Genomic DNA, 26,416 nt, shown 5'->3' with positions numbered 1-26,416 from the left:
GGGGCGGGAAGGGGGACCCTGGTTGAGGACCCAGGCCTACCTGGCGCTGGACCCAGGAGGGAGGAAGCTCCTGGGTGACAACGAGGGAGGGGTCCTGCAGGGGTGAGGCAGGGACACCCACCCGGGAGGACCCGGGCCAAGCGAAGGCTCATCCTGGGGCAGCCAGCTGCAGACTTCGGGGCACAGACTCACGAAAACCCATATGAAGGATGTGCAAATCAATGCTTTGCAAATTAATGGAAATAAAACACACTGGACAGGCACTGTGCTTTAAATATTAAAATATATTAACATACACGCAATTTTAGCTCAGAATGCCCACAAACACACAGTCCAGGAAACTCCTGTGCCCTCCAGGCAGAATTCACAGGTGCCTCTGAGTTTGCTGCCATGCCCACCACACCAAAGGTAAAACAAATTCTATAAATAAGTGTTTATGCAAAACACGGGTCTGTAATCACATGCTTATGTGCATTGCTCCTGTCCCACTGCGGGGCCGTGTGGCTTCCAGGACAGCAGGTTGTGAACACATCGAGGAGAAGGCTCCAGGAGGAACGCGCCCTGGGGATGGCCTCACACCCAGCTTCCCTTCACCAGGAGGTCAGGGCCAGGTTGGCCACCAGATGAAGTGGACCGTTGAGAAGCGCCGGCTGGCCTGCCAGCACCCCGTGGTGGGGTCAGTGCTCTGTCCCTTCCATAGAGCGGCCCCCACAGCACAGTGCAGCATCAATAAAGACCATGGGCCAGGCCTGTGTGTGCATCAAAGGTCGTGGCAGGTGCTTCTCCGTCTCTCGTGGGAACAGCAACTTCTAAACCAGCAGGCGGCCGCCAGATCCACACATCGGCCATTTAGAAAAGAAACCAGAGATGGGAGCCTCTCACGTAACCCCACAGGTGGCTCTGCTCTTCCACAAGCCCTGAGGGAGGTACGGAGAGATGGTGTGACTGCTTCAGTGTCCCTTAACGTGTCTGGGGGGTCCCCAGGCTCCAGTCTATGCTGTTCGGCTGCGTCCGTTGGGTAACAACCACTGTGTGTGAAATGAGCAGGAGGAAGGATGGAAGGTGGCACCGCCTCGGGCGCTGTGGGGCCTTGCGCCTTCCTAGCGGGAGAGCGGTCATCCCACTGCCCAGGGGCCAGGCCGGTGGGGCCAGGAGGGTGGCGTGTCCACTTTGGGTGTGTCTTGCATTCTTTTTCCTTGGCACCTTTGGGCTGGGACACACCCCCTTCTGCTCAGTGCCCCCCAGAACCCAGTGGGAGATTTTGGAAGGGTCCTCAGTGCTGGGAGATCAATCAGCAGGGTCAGCCCTTTTGGGGAGAGATTAGGCAGTGTTGCGGTAAGTGCCAAGTGGCTGGCCCATGCCCCTGGGCGGGGGGTGGGACATCAGACATCACTCTGGAACTGGAGGTCTGTGGGGGCATCCTGGAGGTCTGTGGGGTTGTCAGAGCCTGAGGACTGGCTGGGCAGAGAAGCTTCCAGGCCATTGGAAGATCCCGATGGGGGCTTGTACAGGACGCAGGCAGCAGCAAAGAAGAGGAAGCCCAGGACCTGGGGAGAAAGGAGCCTGCTGGACTAGAGCGGCCTGCCTGGAAGCCCCGGACACTCACAGTCCTGAGCCCCCCTGGACCCCAGCCCCAGGCTCTCAGTCCTGAGGAACCCCTGCTCTGGCGAGAAGACTCATCTTTCCTGCGTGGCCAGCCCAGCATGGACACCAACACTGTTAGTGAACGAATGACAAGTACCATTTGACTAACAACAGAAGCATCAGATGAGGTGGGGGGGCTTGTCATGGGCTAAACAGTGTCCCCCCCCAAAAGATATGGCCGAGTTTTGGCCCCCAGAACCTGTGAACAGGACCTTTATTTGGAAATAGGGTCTTTGTAGGTGTAATTAAGTAAGGATCTGGAGATGAGATCATTCTGGGTTAGGGTGGGCCCCAAATCCAGTGACTGGTGTCCTCATAAGAGAAAAGAGAGATTCAACAAGAAACACACAGAGGAGACGGCCGTGTGAACGTGGAGGCAGAGACCCGGACAAGGCGTCCACAAGCCGAGGACAGGAGAGCTGTCAGCAGCACAGGGAGCTGGGAGACGCTCAGCCCCCAGCAGGAACAGACGCCACTGAAACCTCAATTTTGGACTTCTGGCCTCCAGAACTGAGAAAATAAAATTTATGCTGTTTTGAGCTGCCAGTTTGCGGTCCTTTATTGGGGCAGCCCCAGGAATCTAACTGGGAGCTGGTGAGCACTGGCTGGTACTTCACCTCCAACCACCATGCTGAACTCACGGGTCATTGCAGGATGACCCTCGGCCTTAAAGATCACAGCGTGGGCCAGCCTGCAGGCCTCTGCATAGCCGTGCACGTGTTTACCGTGTAGACGCGGTTTTAGCAGGAATGCCCACTGTTTCCTGGAGCATCAACGGGCTGATGGGCCTGAAGCCACGTCAGTGAGCGAGGCCGTGTCTGCTCTGGGGCCTGGTGATGGACTGCTGGCATAGCATTTGGAGGGCATACCTGTCTGCTCCCCCTACTAAAATTAGCAGGTACTTTACAAGCCAGTCCTGACCACTGTGGTCCACGCTGGCTATGCTGAGGTCACCGGTCTTTATCTGGGCAGACAGACGCCGGGGGGTACCACCTGCTGCTCTGGGCAGAGGTCCACACTACACGGAAGGAAGGGGAAGCTCCCTGGCGAGGGCGGGCTCTTTACAAGTGACCCCTTGCTAGCTCAGCCACACAAATCCTTCTCACACTCGGCTATTTTTATGCTAATCCTCGGGAGATAAACCAAAGGGGCCGAGAATCCTCAAGGCCCTTCAGGAAAAGGCTGAGGCAAGTGGCTCCTGCCAGTGGGACATTCCTGAGTCCTCCCTCCAAGAAGAGGACTGGCCCTAGGATTTCATTGTATTTGGAAGGTTTTGTGCCTTTTCCTCTATGGGGAGAAATTCAAAATATAGATAACGTACTTTTCCCCACGTAGCACAAGAGATGCAGCATGAAGTTTCTCTTAACAACCTGAAGACAAGGTCAGGCTAAGAAACAGGATGAAACTCAAGGCTCATTAAGATTGGAAACAGAGCAATATCACATGTGGATCCACGGAGCGACAGCCCAGAAGCGAGCCGCCTGCCAGAGCGGCTCCTGTGGGGAGCAGCTGGCTCTTACTTCCCCAAAGCCTCAGCCAACAGGAGCCACAGGAAACCAACAAGCTGTGCTGGGGAAGGCCCTGGGAGGCCAGGGAGCCATTCCTGACGCCTGGGGCTGCGAGCCGGGAAGGGGGCCCTGTGGCCCCGGGGCCTGCTCTCCCACTGCCCCCTGTACTGTCATTGCATCATCAGGGCATGACAATGACGGCCCTAAACGTGGAAAGGATGTGTTTCTGGAAACCAGGCTGTGGGAGTGACCCCTACAGCCACCAGGCCCCAGTGGGGTTTAAGCTGTTGGAAGGTCCCAGTGGAGTGCCCGGACACCCGAGCCAGCTGGAGAAGGCTCTTGGCCTTTTGGAGTAGACCCTCGGACTCCCTCCCTCCAGTGCCCCGGGAGCAGATGCTGGCCCCGCTGACCTTGTACACCAGCCCGGCAATGAGCATGTACTGGCTCATGGCTGCGTTGTGGTACAGGAAGCAGGAGCCCCGCTGGCCGCACTGGTCCTGCCAGAGCAGGCACGCCTTGTCGATCAGCCAGCCGAAGGCGATGGGCCCCGGGATGCTGCCTGTGGAGAGAGGCTCCCTCAGGACTCTGCCTGACATGCCCCGGGACGACAGGGCGGTGTGGGCAGTGCCAGAGACGCAGAATGCACCGGCTCTCAGAGAGGTGACATCAGCCAGCGGTGCTCTCAGGCGACACCAAGGGGACTCAAATGTCCCTTCTTCTGGGGTGGGGACTCAGCATCATCCCTGGGAGATTCCTCATGATCTCCGACTCCCACGGAGCCTTTGCTGCACCAGGTAAAGGCAGCCTCTGGACAAATAAATGACCATGGGTCCCTCTAGCAGATGGCCAGGGAATGCGCCTCCCCCAGGTGGACACAGCTTCCTGCCGGGGCACACACAGGCATGGCGAGGAGACTGCTGCTGGGTGCCCTTGCACAGTGGACACACAACAACACTGTGCGTGGCTTCCTCCCGTGGCACAGTACCTAGAGTTCTAACCACAATCCACTGGATTCCCAGCGCAAAGGATCTCTGCTGGTCACAGACGCACCTGAAACGGAAGACCATGGCGTCAGCGCCCGGGCAAGCATGGCCGCTCGCCACGTCATACCCCACGCCAACGTCCGAGTCCCGGCTGAGCCCCAGGCCGCACGGCCGCCTCCCCAGGTGGCAAGCACCTCACAGAGGTGTTCGCTCTCTCCTGCTGCAGCTTTCTGGGGGCCTGGCGTGGACCCCACAGGACTGCGAGCTCCACCTTAGCACCCTGAAAGGGAAGCTTCCAGACAGAGCAACCCGGGCCCATGGCTTACCGTAAGGTGGCAGTCAGCGCAGGGATGCTGCTGAGGAAGGTAAAGAGAATTACAACGAATATGAAAACCAGAAGGAGGGGCTTTCTCTGACAAGTTGAACTGCATTTCCCTGCAGTGGCATGGCCAAAACCAGAGGAAAAATTCTGAGGGACACAGCTACAGTCTCGGTACACCTGAGGGGCGCAACAAGAGCGCTGATTACAGGAGGAAGGGACAGGGGCCCGCCCAGGTCCGGGCACCAATGGGGACGGGAGCAGCGGCCGCACTCACCTTCTGGCCGCCCGGACCTGGCGCGGCCACCTCGGGGCACCCCGCGTGGCAGGGCGAGAAGTACATGAGGTCGTTGGAGCCGCACACGGGGCTGTAGTGCTCTGGCCGGCAGCCGCAGGCGGCGTTGCAGGCGGCCGTCAGCTCCCAGGGGTCTTGGGGCAGGAGGCTGCAGGTGGGAGACACGGTGGCGATGGGGCCGGGGCCAGAGTCCCACAGCCTCCAGTCTCATCCCCACCAGCCCACATCTGTGGGTTCATGCTGCCCCGAGGAATGGCGCTCTGCACATCGCCTTTGCTCAGAGACTTGTCAGAAATTCTCACAGCAAGGCGAACCCAGCCCCCCTGTGCCTAACCCTACGGCTGCCCCTAACTGGTTTGTGTGGCGCACAGGCCACACGTTCACGTGGCTTAAAACACAACGACCACAAAAGCGTGCCAGGTATGAGGGCCCCATGGCAGGCCTGGTCCTCTAGCGCCGGCTGCGGCCGCGTGTTCGTGCAGATTGCTATCCATGCACACACCAGCCATGGCAGACGGCACCCGTTCCCTGTTTCTACTCCAATCCGGCACTCTGGGCCCATTGTTCTGCTCCTTCGGTTTTTCCCGTCGACACCGGGTCTCAGAGCTCCCTCCTCCACTGAGGGTGGCCGAGCCTCCGAGAGGGGACCCTGGCAGGTCAGCCCGTCCACCTGCCACCAACTCCTAGGTGCTTTCCAGTCCTGGCTGTCTCCAACAACAGGACAACGGCACCTCTGTACTCTGCAGCCTCGCCCTGTCACCTCCACGGGCATTCCCGGGGGAGGAATCCCCGGGCCCAGGAGCAGGAAGCCTGCATCGATTTTAGAAATTCCCAAATCACCACCTGATGGGCCATTCCCCGCATTCCCAGGACATAGTGACTCACGGGGCCGATCCTGGGCCACTTTCCCCATCAACATGTAGTGAGGAGCCGGGGCAACTACGGTCCCGTTTTACAGACAAGACAATTGAGGCTCAGGTGCCATTTATGTGTGACCATCAATTGGCGCAAGGGCACCCCACTGAGGGGTCTTCTTTGCTGGTGTCCAAACAGTGACCTCATTCCAAGTCCTGACCCGGTCTCCCCCCGCTGGGGCCACAGGTGTCCCGACATGTATGCTGGGGGTCTTCCTTCTGCCCAGGCACCGCCGGGCCCTCACCTGTTGCCGTAGCTGGCCGTCACGCCGGCCATGGGCACATTGGGGCAGTGCATGGAGAACACAGAGGCGGCCAGCAGGCTGGTCAGGGTGCAGAGCAGGCAGAACCTGATGGTGCCCGAGCCGCGGAGCTTGAACTTGTTCACCAGGAAGCCGCCCAGGAATGTGCCGCCACCGCCTGCTGGCACCACCAGGTACCCTGCCAGAGACGGAGTGGCCGGGTGAGCCCTCGGAGCCTAGGGGCGGGGCCGTCAACCCACCGGGTGTCACTGTCCCACTTTGCAGGCGGGGAAACCAAGCAGGGTGATCATTCCCCATCTGGGTGGCATCGTTGGGCTGGGCACTCACCACGCCCGGCCCTGACCTGAGCCCTCACCACCACACGGGCGGGGGGTCCGCTGGGAGAGCCTCGGTCAGGGGACTGCCAGGAGGCCACCGGGTGCCCAGAGGCCGAGGGATGTGGGGGTGGGGCAGGACTGGGAGGAGGGAGGGTCTGCGGCCCACCACGGCCTCTGCCGAGTCCAGCGTGAGAGGACATCTGGAGACCCTGTGGCCGCCGCCATTTAATGAACAATTGGGATGAGTTGGTACATGGCTCCCAGGCCATCCCGGGGCGGGCGCACACGACAGTGGGGGCTCTCCAGGGCCAGTGGAGGCCACCTCAAAGCCCCCAGGGCAGTGACGGAGGCCAGCTTTGGGGGTGCAGGAGGGGGGACCCCAAAGGCTGCAGCTGTTCCAGGAGGGGGTGTCGGCAGAGAGAGGGGGTCACTGTGGGGAGGGGAGGCAGTTGTTGTAGGTGGGGGTCCAGGCATGCGGTGTCAGCCAAGCAGCCAGGCAAGGTGGGGTGTCTGGGGACATTAGTCCGAGAAGGGGGTGGGACCCTAATCTGCCGCCCCTCTCCCTGAGGGGTGGGGCATGGCGAGGACTAACTCGCGGGCTGCACAGATCACCCACTTTCCACATGTGGTGCTGACCCCCACGGCCAGCACTAATCCCACATCTGCGATGACCCCCACATACCTCCTGCCTGGCCTGTTCTTGGTGAGGCCGTGGCTGTCCCCCCAGTGCAGGGATACCCCGTGAACAGTGGCAGAGGGAAGGGTCTGACAAGGGTCCTCGCTCTCCCGGGAGGACCCATCTGCCTCTGGCCACAGACGGCCTCCAGCTGGGCAGGTCCGGGGTCTCCACCCTCATGGTCCCATCCAGCTCTCAGGGACAGCTAAGCCCAAAGGTGCCCCATGGGTGTCACCACCCAAACCCTTTCTGCCACCAGCCAGGGACGACAGAGGCAGAGGTCCTGAGTGGTAAGCGGGTGGTGAAGCGAGCAGAGCCCACCCCCGGCCCCCCAGCAGGAGCGGGTTCCCACTAGGAGGGCGAGGCGGCTCCTTGGGGCCTGGGGAGAGAACCGGTCAGCCCCGGCACACGCTGTAGTCAGCTTCGCAAACCGCTAGGAAGGACGGCCCCGCGGCTGTAAATACCATCAGAGGAGCAACCTCGCCTTTTGTAAAAGCCCGATGCTGGCTCTCAGGGTCTCCGTGCCCCCACGCGCCCACAGCCTGCTCACGCATGGACTAGCTGTCCAGCAGATACTCAAAGACCCCCATCCATCTGAGAATGAACGAGAAAGCAGAAGACCCCCAAGATAGGGGCGTTTTCTCACCAAACAAGGTGGCAGCTTCTGAGGCGCTCAGGCTGAACTGGGACTCGAGGAACTTGGGGCCAAACGTGGACATGCCTGCGATGAGTGTCGCCTCGGTGGCCCCAGCCAGGCAGAGCAGGATGAACATGGGGTTCTTCAGGAGGAGCCAGATGGAGCTGGACAGCAGAGGGGGCAACAGAGACCAGAGAGGAGACAGAGGTCAGAGTGGGCCAGAGCCAGCGTCTGAGGAAGTCGCGGTTCCCAAGGTCATGGCCCTTCCCGCCCGAGGACACAGAGCCTCGGTTTTGAGAGGAGAGTGGGGTGGGGTGCAGGTGAGCTGGGGGCACCCCACAACTATTCTAGAGAAACTGAGAGGGGGTCGACGCTGGGCTGTGGCAGGTGGAGAACTGTCGCCTTGACTCTGAGCCTGCGGCTTGTGACGGCTGCTGAGTCTGATGACGGAAGGACCTTATCCTGGGCCAGCGTTCCGGCTTCGGCATGGGGAGAGACCCTGAGTGGCCGTGACTCTGTTTAATCACCTCCAGGGGCTGCTGGGAGGACCAACAGAGGGGCCTGAACCAGGAGCCGGGGGGCTGGAGGGAGGCAGCTGTCACCAAGTCCAGGACTGGACTAGCCCCCTCGAAAGGGGAACAGGATGCTGAGGGGGGCTCCTTCTCAACCACCAGCCCTTGAGAAGGGGGCAGGAAGCCCTATGGATTTGGACAGAGAGGCCCCTCCAGGGAGCCCCTGGGGGGCTTGGCTGGCTCCCCAACTTCTCTTGGTGAGCACTTGGTGGGGTGAGGCTGGGGGCCCGAGAAAGGGGTCCCCTAGCGAACCCAGCCAGGACCCCCTTCTGAGGCAAAGGGGACTCCTGCCAGCCCGGACCGGGGGCACCCGGCCTCGGTCTCGCTATAGGGTGTAGGGAGGTGGAAGCTCGCAGAACAGGCTCCAGGAGCGGTGGCCGCAGGCCATGAACCTGGAGGTGCTGGGTCACCCCGCTGCCTCCACTTGCTCCCCCAGGGTCACAGCAGGGTGGGGGCTCCCCGCCAGGCCCTGCCCCACGTCCGCCCGCTCGTGGATGAGCAAGAAGTCTCCCTGAGGGCTGATCCTCGGCCCCACGCTCTGGTTCGTCAGGGTTTGGAGGCCGAGCAGTGTCAGCACTGAGTGCGCTGTTTAAACGCGCAAGACGCCAAGCAAGGGACCATCAAAACATCACGAGGACACAAAACAAGACAAACAAACCCCTCCTTTCTGGGCAGTGACGGAGGCTGAGCTCAGAACGGGAAACACTCGGGGTCTGGAAGGGAGGCGGCTCAGCCTTGGGGGGGCAGACACTCCTGCGGCAGGTGGCTCTCCCGCACACCTGCGCTGGGCCAGCGCCCAGGAGCTGGTGGAGGTGGTTACGCCTTGTCCCCAGAATGCGGGAGTGATGTGGGCGGGGCAGAGTTCTTTCTGGAGCCAGGTCAGGGCGGGACAGGAGCACTCTCTCAGTGACCGCTGTCCGGCTACAACGACTACTACCGGACGGCGCGGAGAGCGGCCCTCCCTTGTGCACGTAATCTGAGTGGACAGCTCTCGGCTCTTCTATAAGGGAGGCAGTGCTCGTCTGTCCTCGTGCACCTGCTGCCCCGAGAACCGGCTTCCACAAAGCCCAGTCATCCTCACGGCAGAAGGGAGCCCTCCTGTCTGTCCAGGGGTCAGAGCTGACACCTCCCAGCACTTGGCAAAGCAACTTTGGCTCCCCTGACTCTCAGACTCTTCCTTTTGAGGACATAGGCCAACTGTAAATTGGGTTCTGGAAAGTACCAATGCGCAGCGTGGCTGCCACCAGCCTTCGGGCCCCTCCCAACACCTGGAGCAGGTGGCCGGGAGGGAGCTGCTGGTGGAGGAGGCTCCACCCGGCTTTTCAGACACAGTGGCTCTGGGAGTCTTGTCGACTCACTCAGATCAACTGCAGAAGAGCACTCACAGTCTCGTTCCCGTCCTGCTTCAAATGGGGGGACCTGATTCCGTCAAAACTGACTTTCAAACTTGAGCCCTGAAAAGGCTTCTTTCTGGTCAACTAGTTGAGTCCCACGTCCTTGAAGGAAAGACAATGGCCGTGGAGGAAAAGCCCCCCAGAGTGGGTGCTGGCCGGGTGGGGCCTCCCGTGGGCTCAGGGCATTGGCCTGTCCCCAGCACCTTCTCCAGGGTGGGGCTTTAAGGTCCTGTGTGAAGGCAAGGGGGTGCCCTGGGTGTGGTGGTCACTTCCCCGGGCCTTGCCCAGACCTGCCCAGGCCTCGGGCGCTTGGCCAGGCTCGGTGGGGAGATAACTCTCCCCAGCGGCATGCAGACGGCCTCCTTTCTTAACCCTGGCCCTCAGGCTGCTCAGCTGAAACTCTTATGTTGAATTGCTTGGAGAACTAGTTATGACCTTAGTAAAGGGCATGTGTGCCGGGATTTACTTTATTACCAGCAACTGGTTTGGTGAACTGAGCCTGGCTGAGCCTGGGCATAAACCTCCTTATCTTGGCCATGGTCCTGGGTCCCATGGGGACCAGGCTGTCACGTGCTCAGGGCCCAGAGCTGCATGGAGGGAGCAGGTGGCCTTGCCCAAGCTCAGAGCAGCTCCACTGCAGGCACTGGGTGACACCTGGCCAGCTTGGCCTCCCTGGGGGCACCTCCTGAGTGGGCAGCTCTTCTGGGTGGTCTAACAGGAAGTGGGCAACTGGAGAGTGAAGTCCTAAATGTGGGGGGCGTGCAGCCCTCCACCCCCAGCAGCCAGCCCTCCTTCCCCTCTGCGGGGAGCAAGGCCTGGACAGCATGGGGGCTTCCCTGGAGGCCACCCTAGGCCCTGATGCCCCTTCACCCTCCCTGTGTTGAAGACGGACAACAGGGGCTCATTTCTGCCACTAACAGCCCTGACCCTACACGTGGCCAGTTAGAGGTGGCCATTCAGACTCGAGGGCACTGCAGAGGCGGGCAGGCGCTGGAGGAGGCCAAGGACTTGGGTGGGCAGCCATCCAAGGGCCTCCTCCCCCAGCCCTGGGAGAGCCCCCCGGGGAATGCCTGGTCTGTTAAGAGGGGCACTTGGCAGCCGGGAGCCCCAGGCCCCACGTCCCTGAGGCCCCGGCAGCCCAGGACTCTTTGTCTCAACAGTGTGCGAAGACCACGAAGCCAGTCCGGGTCATGCACAGTGAGAGAGAGGAGAGCCGGGAGCGAAGACAACAAACAAGACACCTGTGTGCCCAGAGCAGGGCAGGTGCAGGGTGGGAGGCAGGAGGGATGCACTCGGTTCGGCTCCTTCCACGTCCTCAGAGACCCCGAGGCAGGGAGGGCAGCGCCAGCGCAGAGCCCCTGTGGGCCCTGCGCACGTGGCACTTAATGAAATGGTCAGAGGATGAGGCAGAGTGAGGCCTGAGGTCCCTGGTGGCTACAGCCCCAGGAGGTCAGTCCACTGCTCCTCAGTCTTTTAGCCCAAGGTTTGGGGCCAAGACCTAAGTTTGCTGGGTTGTGAGGAGGGCCAGAAGCTGAGCACTCACCACTGGCCCTGGAGGGTCACGTGGACTCTCCTAGTTCGTGGTCAAGACTCAGCATGTGTGGGACCCCCAAAGGATCTTTGGGGCACACGGGTGCAAGCGAGAGGCACATCCCCCCCAAGGTCCTTACAGGGGCAGGTCGCTGATGGTTTTCCCGAAGTCGGGGTTGCTGGCCACCTTGTGGCGGCTGTCCTTCAGCTGGTGTGTTTCAGACGCTCTCATGACCACGTAGCGCTGGGAGCCTGGGCAGACACAGATGTCAGCGAGAGGCAGGGACCAGAGGCCAGCGCGAGGCCACACCTGACACCCCTGCCCTCCAGTATGGGGACGTCCGGTGGACAGAGGGTGAGAGGAGAGCCGTTGCGTGGGGATGCACCACAGGGACGGGCCCCCAGGGAAGGGGAGGTGGGAGAGAGCCAGCGGGGAACAACCTGGGGCCACAGGGAAAAAGAGGCACTGAAGGAGTACCCCCTCCCCCCCACAGCTGAAACAAGCCTCTTTCGGGGCCCCAGCGAGAAGAGGCTGCAGGGGTCGAGGGAGACCACCAGCCAGCCCCGCAGCATGGCAGCACCTGCCCCCAAAGTAAGGTCCCAGACTCCCCTGTGCTCCTCGCTGGCCCAAACAACCAGGAGGGGGAGCAGGACTTCTACACGCGCAGGGGGAGCACCCACCTGGCAGCTGCCGCGGGTAGCCGAGGATGGGCACCGCGATGAGGAAGGCGGCGACCCCAGCGCCCAGAAAGCCGACCCACCAGGCGCCGACCCACAGTGGGCTCTCCGTGGTCAGCTCCGTCCTGTGGGAAGAGGCGCTTGGGGTCAGCGTCAGACCTACATGCGTCCAGAGCACACACCACATCCTTCTGCTCGCCAGTCCGTGCCGGCTCACTCTGCTCTGGCCTCAGGTCCTGATGCTCCTCCGTGGCCCCGAGGGGCTGCCTCCTGATGAGGCCATGCGGAGGCTGCGGGCCCAGGAGCGGCAGGCTCTCCCAGACAGAGCAGGACGAGGTGGCACCCCAAAGCAGCATAGAGGGGCACGGATGGTGCCCGGGCCTCGTGAAGCTCAGGGCACAGAGGGCACAGCTGGGGCGCACCTGGGACCGCGATCTGCACACAGGCTCACTTTCAAATTCAGAGCTAAGTGGGAAAGGATCATGGATGAGGGAAACCCAGGGGCGAGGGCAGAGGCCAGCCAGAGGCCCAGAGGGGCGAAAAGGGAGGTGGGGAGCACCGATGCCCCATGTGGCCACCAGACAGCAGTGCAGCCCTCCACAGGGTGGGCAGCGGCTCTGCCTTGCTCTCGCACTGGGGCGCCACACTGGCCTCGCTGCCTGCCTCCTCTTCGTGCCAAGCGGCCCAGATCCCGGCACAGGGAGAGGGTGTGGAGAGTGAGGGACATGAGCCCCACTGATCTCCAGGCACTCTGCACAGAACATGCACATTTGACGCCCATATCAGTCAGCCTGAGGCCAGAGGTGGCATTTGTACCAGGTCAGAGCACTAGACACCTCGACTGGAGGGCACCATCTGCAGAGAGTCCCACGGTGCCGCAGTGCCCACCACAAGTCTCAGCAGACAGCGGGGCAGCCATCCAGAGGGGAGACCTAGGGACGGGCCCCCGTGGAGGATGGTCCGGGCTCCAGAGCCTGCTTGGTCGGAGGGTACGCTTCCTTCCTTCCCCACCTCTCCCCCGCCATCTCTCTGTTTCTTCCTGTCTCTCTGTCTCTATCTCTGTAACTCTCTCTCCTGCTCAAATTTATAAAAACCAGCGTCACAAACGAAAGATACAAGGAAACGAAAGAGACACCACGTGACATAATAAATAAACATTTGGCCTCTCCCCAGTTTCCTGATGCAGAGCTCCTGAGTCCCCTGTAATTTCCTGGGTGACAGGAGCATCTTTTGTTGCAATGTGGATACTCTTGGTGGGACCCTTGAGGGCTTCCGATGGGGCTGGTCACAGAAAGACCAACATGTGATTAGGGAGTTGCAACTGTCAGCCCCACCCCCGGACCTCTGGGAGGCTGTCAATCACTGATGGACAATGAGTCCATCAGTCGTGCTCACATAACGAACCCTCCACAAGAACCCTGACTGAAGGGATTTGGGGAGCTCCGGGGGGCAAGCACGAGGATGCTAGGTGGGTGGCGCACCGCCAGAGGGCGTGGAAGCTCCCACCACCCTACACCTTGCCCCGCGCATCTCTTCCATCTGGCCGTTCCTGAGTCGCATCCTGTATAATAAACTGGTCACCTAGTAAAGTGTGAAGTGCCCTCCTGAGTTCGGTGGGCTGTTCTGCAAATTAGCGAGCCCAAGGAGGGGGTCGTGGGAACCTCTGATTTGTAGCCAAGGTGGACAGAAGTTGGGGGTGACCCAGGACCCAGTACTTGCGGCTGGCGTCTGAAGTGGGGTGGCCTTGTGGGACTGAGCCCTTAACCTGTGGGGTCTGCACTGACTTCAGGGAGTCAGTCTCAGAACTGAGTTGAATTTAGGGCACCCAGCTGATATCAGGAGTGGAAAACCCCACACAAAATAATCTGATGCTGGCAGCAGAAAAACCGGCTCTTGGTTACACAAAGGGCGTTAGAGATGATGTGGCCTGGTCCCGCCTGGTCCGGGGAGCTGTCTGTCCACACTGCCCCTCCCTCAGGCCAGTTCTCAAAGCCACCCACAGACTCCCAGGTCCCCTACAGAAAGGCCAGCCTGCACTTCCTCCTGCTCAGGGCTACGGTCCTCGGAGTGCAGACACTTTCACTGTGCACCCTGCTCTGTAACAACACCGCCCAGGGCCACGCGGGTCCTGCACAGACAGCGCAGGGTTTTCTCTGCGTATCAAGAGTGCCACAAGGCAGGATGGGACCCAGACACTCACCGCTGGCCTATTTCTGTGTAAATGTTCAGCAGGGCGCCTCCGATCAGGTAGCCGGCTGCGGGGCCGAGGATGGCCGCCGTGTAAAAGATGGCTGGAAGGGAAGCAGAGTGCTGGGGGCTCACAAGCGTCTGACACTCAGAAGACACGTGGGGCCCGCCTAAGAGAAGACCCCTCCCTACACCTGCGTTTCTGCAGCTGTCTGTCCCCTGGCACCACCTCCACCACCTGAGGCGCTGCAGGTGGAACAAAGCCTGTGCTCACCTGCTGCCTCGCTAGGAGCACCTGTGGCCACATGTGACCATGTGTGGCCAACGGGGAAATGCATGTAAGGGCTTGGATGAGGCCAGGCTCCAAGGAGGCGCCAGGTCAGTGTCAGCTGCCACCATCACACCCTCCCTGTCCCCTCACTGGCCCCACTCACCGATGTAGACTGGCGAGTAGCTGGACTTGACGTTCTCGTCCAGGTAGGTGACACCCAGAGTGTAGAGGGGCGTGGCGCCCACGCCGTGCAGGAACTGACCCAGCATGAAGACCAGCCTGTAGCTGGACAGACCTGAGGTGCTCTTCCCACACGCCACGCTGCGGTTGGCCTGACACGTCCCGATGCCTTCGTCCACCTCCACCTGGTAGGGGCCCGAGGTGAAGTGGGGCAGCGCGAACACCAGCGAGCCAGCACCCATGACCAGGACACCCCAGCCCAGCCAGCGCGGCTTGTGTCCACTGCCCCCGAAGTAGCTGACGAAGGTGAGGCAGAAGCAGGCGGCCACGTCGTAGGAGCTGGCGATGAGGCCGCTCTGGTAGCTGAGCAGGTCGTAGCGCCGCTCGATGGAGGTGATGACGGTGTTGATGAAACCGTTCACCGTCATGCCCTGCAGGAAGGAGGCCACGCACAGGAAGAGCAGGAAGCCCCTGGGCGTGTTGAAGGCCTGCAGACACTCAGGGGCGAAGGCCCACCAGCCACACGCCAGGCGCTTGGGCCCTGCCGACACGTAGCGCACCTCACGGGCCGCCGGGGGCCCATGCTTCTCAGCGGGCAGCTGGCACAGTGGCTGGCTGCAGGAGTCCAGGGGGCTGTGGGCGGCGGAACGCAGGGCGCCGGGGCTCAGAGGCGAGCCGATCGATGCCCGCCGGCTGGGGGGGGTGTGGCCACACCCGCTGTCTACGGCCGAGGGCAGGCTGGGGAAGACCAGCTGCGGTGTGGAGAGGAGCGGCTTGTCCCCCGTTGAGTGCTGGGGCATCTCTGCCGAGGGGGTGACAGTGCCAGCAGTGGAAGTCGCCAAACAGTGTCCCAGCGGCCAGTTTGTTCTGTGAGAAAAAGTTCTGGTGAGCAAACGTGCACCCCCCTCGAACGCATTCATGTCCCAGCGAGAACATTCACGCACGCCCTGTCCTTCAGGGCCGCCAGTGGCTCTGCCTGCCAGGTACCATCTGGGGGGTTGACCCGCCCTGAGCAGCCCCCTCCCTGAATCCAGGGCCCCACCTAGACCCACACACTCAGGGTAGCACGTCTGTGGCCACAGCTCGGCGGTGGGTGGGCATGTGCCCCGGCCTGGTCACAGGGCAGAGCCAGCCCAAATGAGGCCACAAAGGGGAGAGTGGAGCCGAGACACAGCAGGACCGAGTCAGACGCCCATGGGACCCCCTGAATCACCCTGACCTTTGCTCCCCCAATGGCCTGCTCGGCCTGTGTGAGCTGTGTGTTCTGCCATTTGCAGGTGAGGGTCCCTGAGAGCCCCGTGTGGAAACTCTTCACGCGGAGCATGGAGTGCAGTGGGCTCTTCCCTAACTCACAGCCTGCCAGCCGTAGCCGCCCTGTAGTATAAAGAAGAAATGTATCCTAGGCCAGAGCTTGGAGGGTGTGGGAAATGAGGCGGGGGCATGAGCAGCGGGCCTGGACCCCAGCCTAAGCGCAGCAGCTCTGGGATGGCACCCAGCAGGAGGGTTGGCGGCACTGGGCCTCACTGGTTCCACGCAGCTGTGTTCCGTCCTGCGGCGGTTTTTTCAAAACAGTAAACCAAGCTGTGGTCTGCAGCCCTGTGGACCAGTTCACAGGAAGGCGTGCTGGCCCTCCACCTTCCTGCTGACCTCCCCACCAGCCCGGTCCTGTCGCCTGCTGGGCCCTCACTTCCCATTCCTGCCCCACCATCCAGCAGGAGCTCGGCTGTGGTTGAGCCATGACTGCGTGGCGAGGCTCCCGGGGGCTCCCCGCGCATCCCGAATGCCCCTGCCCCCGACTCCTACGTTTAGACGGGTGGCACTTACTGCCAGTAAACAGCTCCTCCTGGATGCCCCAAGGCTGCCTAGGACTCCAGGAGCTACAACCATTCTGCATCTTAAGAGGCAAAAAGCTGGTTTTCTGCCAGAAATAAACCGGTTAACACACGAGCACACGGTTGCCGCGACAGAAAGCAGTTGGTCTTTGCTGTACTCACACGGCTCCGGGGCACCCTCGGCCGAGGGGCTTCCGCAGCCTGCAACACACTTCCCATCGGAGGAGCTGCGTCCTCCCAGCAAAAGAGACTGTTGGAGCCCAAAGCCCGCACTCAGAAAGTGAGTGTGTTTGGAGACAGGGCCTCAGGTAACACGAGGCCATGGAGGGGGGCCCTGGTCCGCTAGGACTGCTGTCCCTTCGAAAAGGGAAATTTGGCCACAGACGCGCACGGGGAGAGCACGGTGAGAAACGACGACGGCCGTCCACTGGCGAGGAGCAAGGCCTGGAGCCGATCCTCCCTCACGGTTTCGGAAGGAACACCCTGCCCACACCCTCGGCTCGGACTCCCCGTCTCCAGAACAGAGACAATAACTGTCTGGGGTCCTTTGTCCGGCAGCCCCAGGACACTGACACACCCTTTGCCTTTCAGGTCGGGCCACTTCACGTGCAGAGGCTCCAGTGTGTCTGAAGCACCGTCACTCTGGAGACGATCACGTCACAGAGGCACAAGAAGCACCATGGGTTTGCGCTCAGAGGCGGGGGGGAGCTGCCTGCTGGCCTCACCCAGGGCTGGGCCCCCTTAGCAGCAACACGGAGCCCCAAGGGGTCCTCAGACCCAGACGCACCTGGCTCAGGGCTTCACTTCCACCCCCACCCTCACCACACGCAAGGACACTGGGGCGGACCGACACGGAGATGCTGCTGGAGGGGGCTGGCGCCGCCTCCAGAGTTGTATTTCAGACCAAATTTCTAGGCTGAGATTCCTTCAAGGAGACTAGGCATGGAACATGGCTCTGCTGGGCCCTCACTGGGGACCCGGAAGGGGGCAAATGACGGCCCCCGCAATAAGGCACTTCCACCCAGACGCCCTGAGGGTGACCTTATCTGGAAACAGTGTGTGCAGCTGTGATTCAGGATTTGGGATGAGGTCATCCTGGACTGGGGCACCCAAGTCCAGGGACAAGCGTCCTTAGAAGAGGACACAGAGAAGCCACGTGGTGACGGAGGCAGAGATGGAAACCATGCAGCCACAAGCCAAGGGACACCTGGGGCCCCCAGAAGCTGGGCGAGGCAGGAGGGAACCTCCCCGGGGCCTCTGGATGGGGCGCCACCCTGCCCACACCTGACCTCAGCCTGCCCATCTCCGGAACTGGAGGAGGACACCTTCCTGTTGTTTCACACCCTCTGGCTCATGTGCTTTGTCACAGCAGCCCTGGGACACTGGTACCGCCCCCCGAGGAGGCAAAGAGGAGTCACATACTGCCCCCGGATCCAGAAGGTGGAGTCTGAGCAGAACAGATGCTCAGAACAGGAGGTGAGCAGGGCAGGAGGCACCCACACCCGCTGGGCTGCGGGTGGGGAGGGTACGTCGGGAGGGCTGCCCCCAGCAAGGGCCTTTGCGATCCGAGAGCAAAGAGGGCTTTGCAGCTGCCAAGCAGACACTTCCGTGCTCGGAGGGCAGGTGGCTGCTTTAGTTTGTTGCTTTTTTTTAAAGAAAAGAGCATCGTTATCCTGTGTCGTCCCTGCAGACACACTGGGAACCAACCCAGGCTGATAGCAGGGGTGTCCACAGTGGCCGCACCCAGGTCTGGGATGTAGTGTGGCACTTGAAGAGATCTGACAGCGCTGGCTGCCCTCGCTCCCCACCCTCCGTGGACTGAGCCCAGGGGCTGGGGGTTCCGGGTGCTTCTGCCACAACCTCCGCCTGCTCCTGGCCTTCTCGGCACGGCCACATCACCGAGGCAGCAGGTGAGTGGCCACCGCCATGCTCCTCTGTGCAAGTAGAAGGGTGCGCCCGCTTAGCTGACGTAAGCCTCCCCCCGGGGCTCCTCTCTGGCCTTCCCTGGGCAGGGCTGCGGGTGCAAATGTCACTGGCCGGGGAACACGGTAAGCTCTGAAGACCCCACTCCACGGGATATCTCGGCACCATCCCACGATGTTGCCACACATTTCCAGGCTGTGTGCAGGTCGCTGGTGCACACCTGGCCCTGGCCCCACAGACAGGGAAGGGAAGCGGGCCCAGAGGGGTCATCAGCAGTTTGCCCCAAGCCACACAGCCGGCCTAGCAGCCGTTAGGACTCGACCCACACTGTCTGGCTCCAGAGCCCTGTGCGTGTGTCACAGCCGTCCCCACTGACATTTTATTGAAAGACCCATGACCAATTGCATTTACACATGGGGCCGGCTGTTTACCCTGGAAACTGGTGCTGCCAGGCGTCGGCCGCCGTATCTGGAGGCCGTGCGTGGGCAGCAGAAATTCTACTGCAGCCCTTCCCCGGGTGCCCAGGCCCAAGCCCGGCGTTTTACTTATAGTGCCACCACCTCTGTGCAAGCTGGCACGGCAGGCGAGGTCGCGAGAGGAGCTGGAAAGAGAACACCTAAGGAAGGGCGATGTTCATGTTAGAGAAGGACGGGCAAATCTTCAGGAGGAGCAGAAGGCGATGCTCCCCTTCACGGGACGGAGCCAGGACGGACCTAGTGCACATTTACCGCAAGCACTCGATGGCCACGTGCAGCCTGGATGAGAGCGACAAGCCCTGGGACAGGGCGGCTCTGCCACCCAGTAGCCTGCAACTCAGACGGGCTGCTACCTGGAGATGCAGAAAATACGAGAAACGCCCAACCTCACCCGAAATTCCAAGGCCCAGAGGCTGTGATGCGTCAACCCCGTGGTACGCTTTCCTCTAGCATTTTTTCTCAATGCACGTGCACATGAACACACACACGTACCAACATACATCTGTGTGCTTGCACACCAACATGTGCACACATAACCGCCTGCACCTTCACACACACGCAAAGGACGGGGCACTGGACCTCATCTCTGGGTGGGGACACACCCCAAAGGGAAGGAGCCGAAACCAGCCGAGGGGCTGGCCGGGGCAGCAGGGTATGCAGTGGCCTGTGGGGATGGAGGGTCAGTGCTGACGAGGACTCTGGAATCCCAGGTCAGTACTCCCAGTAAGGGATCCAAAAGCTGCAGACCAAGATATTGGTGGCGTCAAACCACTCCCCACTCCCCACTCCCCACCCACGCTGGACTCCTTTAACCCTCAGCCCAGCTGCTGCAGGAGAAACAGGTGACAGACTAGTGATGGACGGGAAGGGTCAGACCTCCAGTGGTAAAATGTTACCTGAACTAAATGCTATGGATGTGACATGAATATTTAAAGCTCAACTCAAAATCACACACCACATACACTTCAAGTAGCAAATTGAAAACCCGACCTCAGTTGTTAGCCGGATGACCCGCCGGCAGTTGCAGCCGTACAGGTTGAGTTCCATCAGGAGCCAGCCTCTGACGAGTCTCCTGAACCCACAGCCGTGTGACTGTGGGGTGCCCTCCCACCTCGTCTGTGACGGTGCCGTTTCTCCATCAAGTCGGCTTTCGGGTGACAGTGCCTGTTCGAGTGTTTATTATAATCTTTCACGACGCCAGAGCTCTGCTTCAGGTACCGCATTCCTGGCTGGAAGGCCGGATTCTCTCTGGAAGGCTTTGGCCCCTAACAGCAGAGTCAGGAAGCGGGAGGCTGGGCCCTCGGGCTGAAGATGGAGCAGGTGGCACCTGGGATGTACCCCCCCCAGCAGCAGAGGGGGCCGGATCCTGAGCGAGTCTAGGCTGTGCGACACTTGGAATCTCACAGCCATGAGGACGGTCCTGTGTCCACGGTCTTCCGGAGGAAAGTGCCGAGTTTGTACCAAGATCTCATGTGGCTGCGTCTAGGCAGCGATGTATGGCTCTGCTGCCCTTCTGTCGGGAAACTGGGGGAAGCAGATTCTGCTCCAGACGTGGTCCTGCAGTCAGTGGACTGACACAGGGCACAAGGGCATTTTGGTCACAGCGGCTGAGTCCAGCTTTCAGACTGGGATCACACCTTCCTCTCTCCTGGGCCCAGCTTGCCAACTGCAGATCTTGGGACTTGCTGGCCTCCAGAATCGCATGGACCAAGTTCTTATAATAAACCTTTATATGTGTGTATATCTCTGTCCTATTGGCTGTGTTACTCTGGGGCGCCCTGCCTGACACAGCAGCAGCTCTATTCCAACCCCTGCTGTAGGGGGGTCCTTGCTGGCATTGGGGTTCGGGGACCCCCAGGACACCATCGTATCCATGAGGAGCCGCAGCCCCTACCCAAGCTGCCCACGGCTACAAATCCGAACCGCACAGCCTGTGGAGAGCAGGTGGAGGTGAGAGGCAGGTGGCCTGGAGCCAAGCCCACATTGCCACCAGGCCCGGGACAGGGCTGTGGGGAAAGACATCTGACAGGATGCCCACCACCACCATTGCTGTGCACGAACATTCCGTCGGCCTGGTGCTGGCTGGGCCCTCTCCCATGCACACACAGACCCACTGAAATCCCCCATCAGGGGAGGTGAGTCCTTCACCCCACATATTGATGGTCACTCTCCCCACCCAGCCAGATGCTCCCCACGGCTTGTGCTCGACCGCTGACACTGGACAAGTGGTAAGGTCTCCTGGGTGCTCCAGCCACGTGACCCCCAAACCAAGACGGCACAAGAAGGGGGCCTCTTGGGGAGGGGACAGGGCTGGTGGCTCTGCCCACTGCCCCCACCCTTAGCCCTAGCCCGTTGTGGCCGCCGGGCCCTGGGGTACCTGCTCACCTCTCAGCCTGACCTCTCCCTGCCGCTTTCTCGTGGGAGACCATCTGAGGCTGGAGAAGCTCTAGTGAAGCCTGAGATGACTCTCCTGGCCTGAGAGGCGCACAAGCTGAAAATCCCCTCCTCACGTACAAGGAGAGTGCGACCCTCCTCGTGCAGCGACCTCCAGGACACAGTGAACACGCAGCCCTTGCAAGCAGGCAGGGCGCCCACTCTCAGGGGAGTTTATCCCATCCCCCGGCCTGTCCCCGGGCAGGGGAGAGGTAGGAGGAGGGCATCCTGGGAGTCGCCCTCCTATTGCCTGAGGCCCTCAGGCCCTCGGGAGAGTCACAGCCCTGCGGGATTAGGTGAGGGCGATTAGCGGGGAGGGTCATGTGTAGCCGGCGCCTCCAGCCAAGGGCTCTGCGCCTGGGGCATCAGGGGGAGGGGAGGGTGTGTGTGTGTGCGCATGTGCACATGCACACTCTTTTAGAAGGAGACCACAGTTCTCTTTCGACTCCCACACACTGGCCTGGCCCACCAGCTGCACCTCAAAGCACGCCCTCTTTTCAAACCTCCCCCCTACCTCCCCCTGCACCTCCTCCTCACGAGCCCCTGACAGCTGCACTGTGAGAAGCCAGTGGCCCCACTGGGTGGCTCCCCACAGCCTGGTCTGTGAGAACTGAGATCCAGCGTCAACAAAGGCCTGAACCAGCCGGAACACACACCCCGTCTCTGCTCACTGATGTCCAAGGGTGCTCATGCATGCAGGGCCCCATATATGGACTCATTTCCCAGTTGGAGGCTGTCCACAAAGCGGGGCAGGTAGGAAGGACACAGGATTACTGAGAGCAATATTTTAAGCCTTGGGTGGTGGCCCCTGGTCCTTGTCGGCCTGGCTCCTGTGGGATAGTCTGGCTCCAGCAGCTCCGGCCAGAACAGTAGGGCTGCTCCCAGGCTCCCCCAGAACCCCGCCCAGAACTCAGCAGGAGGGGAAGAATGACAGGTTTCATTTCTCCTTCTCTTTATGCTCCAGCCAGTAGGTTCTCGCTGCACCTGATGGCTCTGAGGCTGCCAGTGGCAACCCATGCCACTGGGACGTGCCTGCACCAACATGGCAGCCCCTGCCTGGGCTCCTGCACAGCCCCTGCCACCCAGGCCATTCCCTCCCCCACCCCCACCCTCATGACCTGAGTCTTTCCCCTCATGACCTGGGGACTCTGCAGGCAGCTCCCTTCTCTGGCCTCCTACATCCATCCTGGTGCCTCTTCCTATGAGTCCGGGAGTGGAGATGAGACTCAAAGCTATTCATAGAGCGGATGCTGGTGGCAGGATCTAGGTGGCCACTGCAGTGCACGGTACACCCGATTTGCATACCTGGTGACCATGAGCAGGTGAGCGGGTGGGAGGTCAGCTGCTTTGCATGGAGGCTAACAATGCAGGACTGTCTGAGAGAGCATGAAAGGGCCTGTCCCTCAGGGAGTGTCCTGCTGTCTCAGCACAGACATTCCTGCTCCCACCCTTGTCCCCATGGCCCGAGCCCAGGAGTGTGGGGAGGGCAGGAGAAGCCAGAGGGAGGCGTGTGTAAGTTCACTCATCCGTCTGACCCCTAACACTTGACCCCTGGGGCTGGAAACAAAGCCAGTCTCCGTGCCATGCAGGGGCATGCGCAGGGGGAGGACGCACAGGGGCTGCCTGGAGCCAGGCAGGCGCTCCCCCCTCAGTCCTCTCTGGGCCTCAGTTTCTCCACTGTAACAGGGGCGTGACATCATAGGGAAGAAGCAGTGGGTCCCCGAGGGGAAGACCCAGCCCCTCTGCTCACAGTGGGTCCGGACACCACTTGGGGCTTGTGAGAAACACAGACTTGCAGAAGGGCCCGCACGGGGCTTGGGGTGCTGGGGGGAGGTGGCTCTGTCCACAGGATGAGCCTGTGGGTCCAAAGATCAGGCCCACAGTGCCTGCTGAGAGGTAGACCCCACAATAAACTGCACGCCAGCCTGGGGTGGGAGCAGGCACCACCCTCAGCCCCGCCAGCTCACACCCGCTCTGGCTGGGCCGAGGGGCGAGGCCTCAGCTACCTCCAAGTCTTCCCAGATCAAAAAGCCATGGAGAAAGGCAGCCCCCAGGGCGAGGGTGCTCACTTGGAGCCGGGCCCGCGTGGGAGGAGAAGACCTGTTGACGGCCCCACAGCCCGTGAGCCTGCGACTCTCTGGGCACCGATAAGTGGAGCCGGCCAGGCCTTGGCCAGGAAGCCCTGCTCTGCCTTTGGTCCTTGGTGGGCCTCAACTGGCCACACCGTGAGTGGCTTTTGCAAAAGACATGTGGTCTGTGAAGGCATGCACCTGCCCCTGGAAATGTGGTCCGAGAGGCTAATTCTGTGTAACCCTGGCAGGAAGGGGCTGAGCCGCGGCCAATGGGGGAACATGAGGGCTGCCTGAGGACAGCAGGCTGAGGGCTGAGCAGGTCCAGCAGCAGGACGAGTCCTCACGAACAGCCTAGGGGGGATGCAAGCTGGGGTCCAGCGAGCTGGCAGCCAGGCCAGTTTCCTCTTCTTCCTCCAGCAGGGCCCGGGCTCCACTAAGTCACACGACAGCCCAGTCACATGAGGCCTGAGCTGGTGCCTCCCTCCTGCTCAGGGGCGGAATCCTGGAAGCCTGTCCGATTACCTGCCAGGCTGGAGACTGGGTCCTGCCCTGTGGTCAGCTCCCACACCCACCACGACCACACCACGGCCAGACAAGCAGCTGGATGTCCGGAACAAATGCAGCCTTCAGGTTCTGAGGATTATTGTATATCCCCTTCCAAAAGCAGACAATGAGCTCTTTGCCATGCCTGAGAGCAGGAGACCAGGTGGCTTCGGAAGGAATATTTTCATGGTGTCTGTCCACACCCAGCTGGACGAAACAACGGAGGAAGCAGGAGTAGGACTGGGCAGTCCTCTGGGTCCCCCGCTGGCCAGCTGCCCCAGCCCAGCTCCCTCTCATCCTCGAGCACCAGGCTCTGGGCCAGCGACCTGCCCGTGAGCCACGGGGAGGCCTCAGGTCAAACACCACAGTCGGCAGAGACTCGCTCCAGCGCATGAGTCCACAGAGCTGTGAATTTATACTGGCTCAGCAGTGCTGTCCTGGGAAATGGAGTAACACTCACAGAGACTTCTAGATGGACGGCATTTCAGAGACAATGCTAAGCTGGTCATTCAACTCAGATTTCACAAGGAGCTGAGGAAACCTTTGCTGTTCGGAAGCCAGATGTTGAGCTGGAACCCAAGCTGCAACCTTGGGTTTGTCAAGGCAAGGCTCCGATGAGGCCCGGGAGACCGACTCTGGGCTGAGTCGCCTGCAGTCAGGCCCTCTCACAAGGACAGAGGACAGTCCCAAGACCTCCACTCACACGACCCTTCTGCCCGACCTCCAGGCACCGGCCACCAAACCACGGCGGAGGGAGGAACTTGGCTGGGAGCCGCCTGGCACCTGCTCACGGGCCACACCCAGGGAGCTGTGGAGGAGGTCACAGCCACCCAGAACAAAGCGGCTCGGTGAAAAACTTCCAGGTAGTATCCGCCGGCCCTACCCAGCAGGACAGCGACACAGGTCCCGATGCAGGGCTGCTAGGAGCATGGGGCCCAGCAACAGGCCCTTCCTCCTCTCCCCGCAGCAGCACGTGGGAAAGCCAGCGCTGCACACTTGCTCCCCGAGAGGACCCTCCACGTCCCACGATACTGGCTATGCTGGCCAAAGGCTCCTGTCCCCTTAGCTGCGGGCCCACCTTTTGGGACACTGTTCCTGGCTCTCCTGGGTCGAATTCTCCCCACCAGAGACAGAGCTGTGAGATGTCTGGAGTCACACAAACCTGGATTCAAACGTCTCCACCTCGAACTAGCTGTGTGATGGTGAGCAAGTCACTTAATGGCTCAATGCCTCAGTTTACTCCTCTGTAAACTGGGTGGGACAGTAGCCACCTCCTGCTGGTGTTGTGCGGGTTAGATGAGATACTACTCAAGGCACTTGGCACAGGGCCTGGAATATGCTGACTGGTCAGTAAACAGCTCCTGTCGTCAGTAATGTGATGGCTATCGTCAGATTCATAAACGGAGTGGGTAAAACCAGGCGCTGGCCCTCCTCTGAAGTCCACGTGCCCGCCCTGCCCCAAATAAAAACTTAGCAGCGTGGCCGGGCTGGGGCTCTCATGTCCCAGAGCGGCTCCCCGAGCCCGTCTCTGATTAGACAGAGGAAAGATAAGTTCCAAAGAGCAGAGCAGGAGCCGGACTGGGAGGCTGGTGCCCTCCTGTGGAAAACTACCGCGGGCATTAGCGTGTCAGACCGACACAGGCCTGGCAGCCGAGGCTGACAGCGGCGCTGACCCACACTGCCCGAGCCAGCTTCTCCCCACGCGGTTCTGCCGGCAGAGGCCCTCTCCCAGGAGGTGCATGGAAGTCCCTGCGTCTGCCCCGGGTTCCTCGGTTTCCCGGTCCGGGGTCAAGTGTGTCCACCAGGCGTCAAGGGTGGGCCCGCACTCTCGTTTCCACCCTCCCCCTCCCCTTGCCCACACCCCGGGGCGCCTGGGTCGCCCAGCCAAGGCTCTGCGCCAGGCACGGGGCCCTCCGGTGGCAGGGTGGGGACAGGGGCGCGGCGGGAGTCTCCGCGGCTGGGGACCCGCCCCATGCGCTGGCCTGGTAGCCCGCCCCGCGAAGGCGGCTCCGCCCGCGCTCCCCTCCCCCAGGTGCCTGGAGCGCGGCTGGTGCGAACAAAGCGCGGCCGCCCACGAGAAACTTCTGTGCTGACGATCTTCTCCTTGACTCAGCACAGCCGCATACGCCGGAGGTGGGGGCCCGCCGCAACCCTGGAGCTCCGGGAGGCGCGTTTGTCCCCAGCCCGACTCACGTGGCCTGTGCCAGGGTGCGCGCCCCGCCACCTGCCAGGCTACCTGCCCTGGCCACTGCCTCCATCTCCGGCAGAGCCCCAACCACTGCTCATCCCCTTCCTTCTACGCCTGTCTCCTCGGAGGCTTCCCGCCTGGAGAGCTGGCAGCGAGAGGGGGATGCAGTTTGCGTCTGATTCCCCAGAGGCAGCCGGGCTGCCGGGCGCTGGTCCGCGCTTGGTCCCGCCCTCCCGTCCGAGGACGGCTCTGGGCACACTGCCGGGGCCCGGCCTCCCGCCCCGCCCGGCATCCCCAGCCGCGCCAGCGCCGGCGCCACCTCGATCCGGCTGGCTCCTGCCCAACATCCGCGGGCACCTGCTGCGCTCCTGACGTCAGCATGTCGGCCCGGCGAACCTGGGCGCCCCGACCCTCCGCGGCCCTCGCCCGGGGGAGCACTCACCGTTCCAGGTGCCCCGCCGCCGCGCTGCGCACCAGGCTCTGGCGGTCCTCTCGCAGCCCACTCCAGCTTCATTCATCCGCTCGCGGCCCGCCCCCGTCGCAGACAGTCGGCGGCCTGGCCTCCCCTGCTCGGGCCAATG

The 26,416-nt window shown here is 61.6% G+C and overlaps 1 protein-coding gene across 3 annotated transcripts; it reads right to left on the bottom strand.

The window, feature by feature from the left end:
- Positions 1 to 263: 263 nt before the first annotated feature.
- Positions 264 to 26,416, bottom strand: SLCO4A1 (solute carrier organic anion transporter family member 4A1). Of its 3 annotated transcripts, none has more exons than XM_014849165.3 (12): positions 26,278 to 26,416; positions 14,352 to 15,235; positions 13,931 to 14,021; positions 11,734 to 11,855; positions 11,193 to 11,304; positions 7,566 to 7,720; positions 5,909 to 6,104; positions 4,732 to 4,897; positions 4,462 to 4,634; positions 4,138 to 4,202; positions 3,563 to 3,711; positions 264 to 1,547 (listed from the first exon to the last, which is right to left on the bottom strand). In XM_014849165.3, exons 2-12 carry the CDS (start codon positions 15,166 to 15,168, stop codon positions 1,383 to 1,385), a joined length of 2,211 nt encoding a protein of 736 aa, XP_014704651.3. In that variant the 5' UTR covers positions 15,169 to 15,235; positions 26,278 to 26,416; the 3' UTR covers positions 264 to 1,382. The 3 variants fall into 3 exon arrangements, with proteins under 3 accessions (XP_014704651.3, XP_044604137.2, XP_044604138.2); XM_044748202.2 differs by lacking the exon at positions 26,278 to 26,416 and adding an exon at positions 25,841 to 26,035; XM_044748203.2 differs by lacking the exon at positions 26,278 to 26,416 and adding an exon at positions 19,590 to 19,711.

Source organism: Equus asinus, chromosome 15 (assembly GCF_041296235.1).
Source record: "Equus asinus isolate D_3611 breed Donkey chromosome 15, EquAss-T2T_v2, whole genome shotgun sequence".
Lineage (NCBI taxonomy): Eukaryota > Metazoa > Chordata > Mammalia > Perissodactyla > Equidae > Equus > Equus asinus.
Note: the sequence above shows the minus strand (reverse complement) of the source record. Positions and strands in the feature narration are given on the sequence as shown.

Bases quoted from the DNA above. Each gene is read 5' to 3' on its own strand.
- SLCO4A1 (XM_044748202.2), bottom strand. From the start codon at position 25,905: ATGGAGGCAGTGGCCAGGGCAGGTAGCCTGGCAGGTGGCGGGGCGCGC. The intron at 11,856-13,930 runs GTGAGTGTCTGG...CTCTTCCCACAG, and splicing joins TACACAGAAATAGGCCAGCG to GACGGAGCTGACCACGGAGA. The intron at 4,203-4,461 runs GTAAGCCATGGG...CTTCCGTTTCAG, and splicing joins GCGCTGACTGCCACCTTACG to GTGCGTCTGTGACCAGCAGA.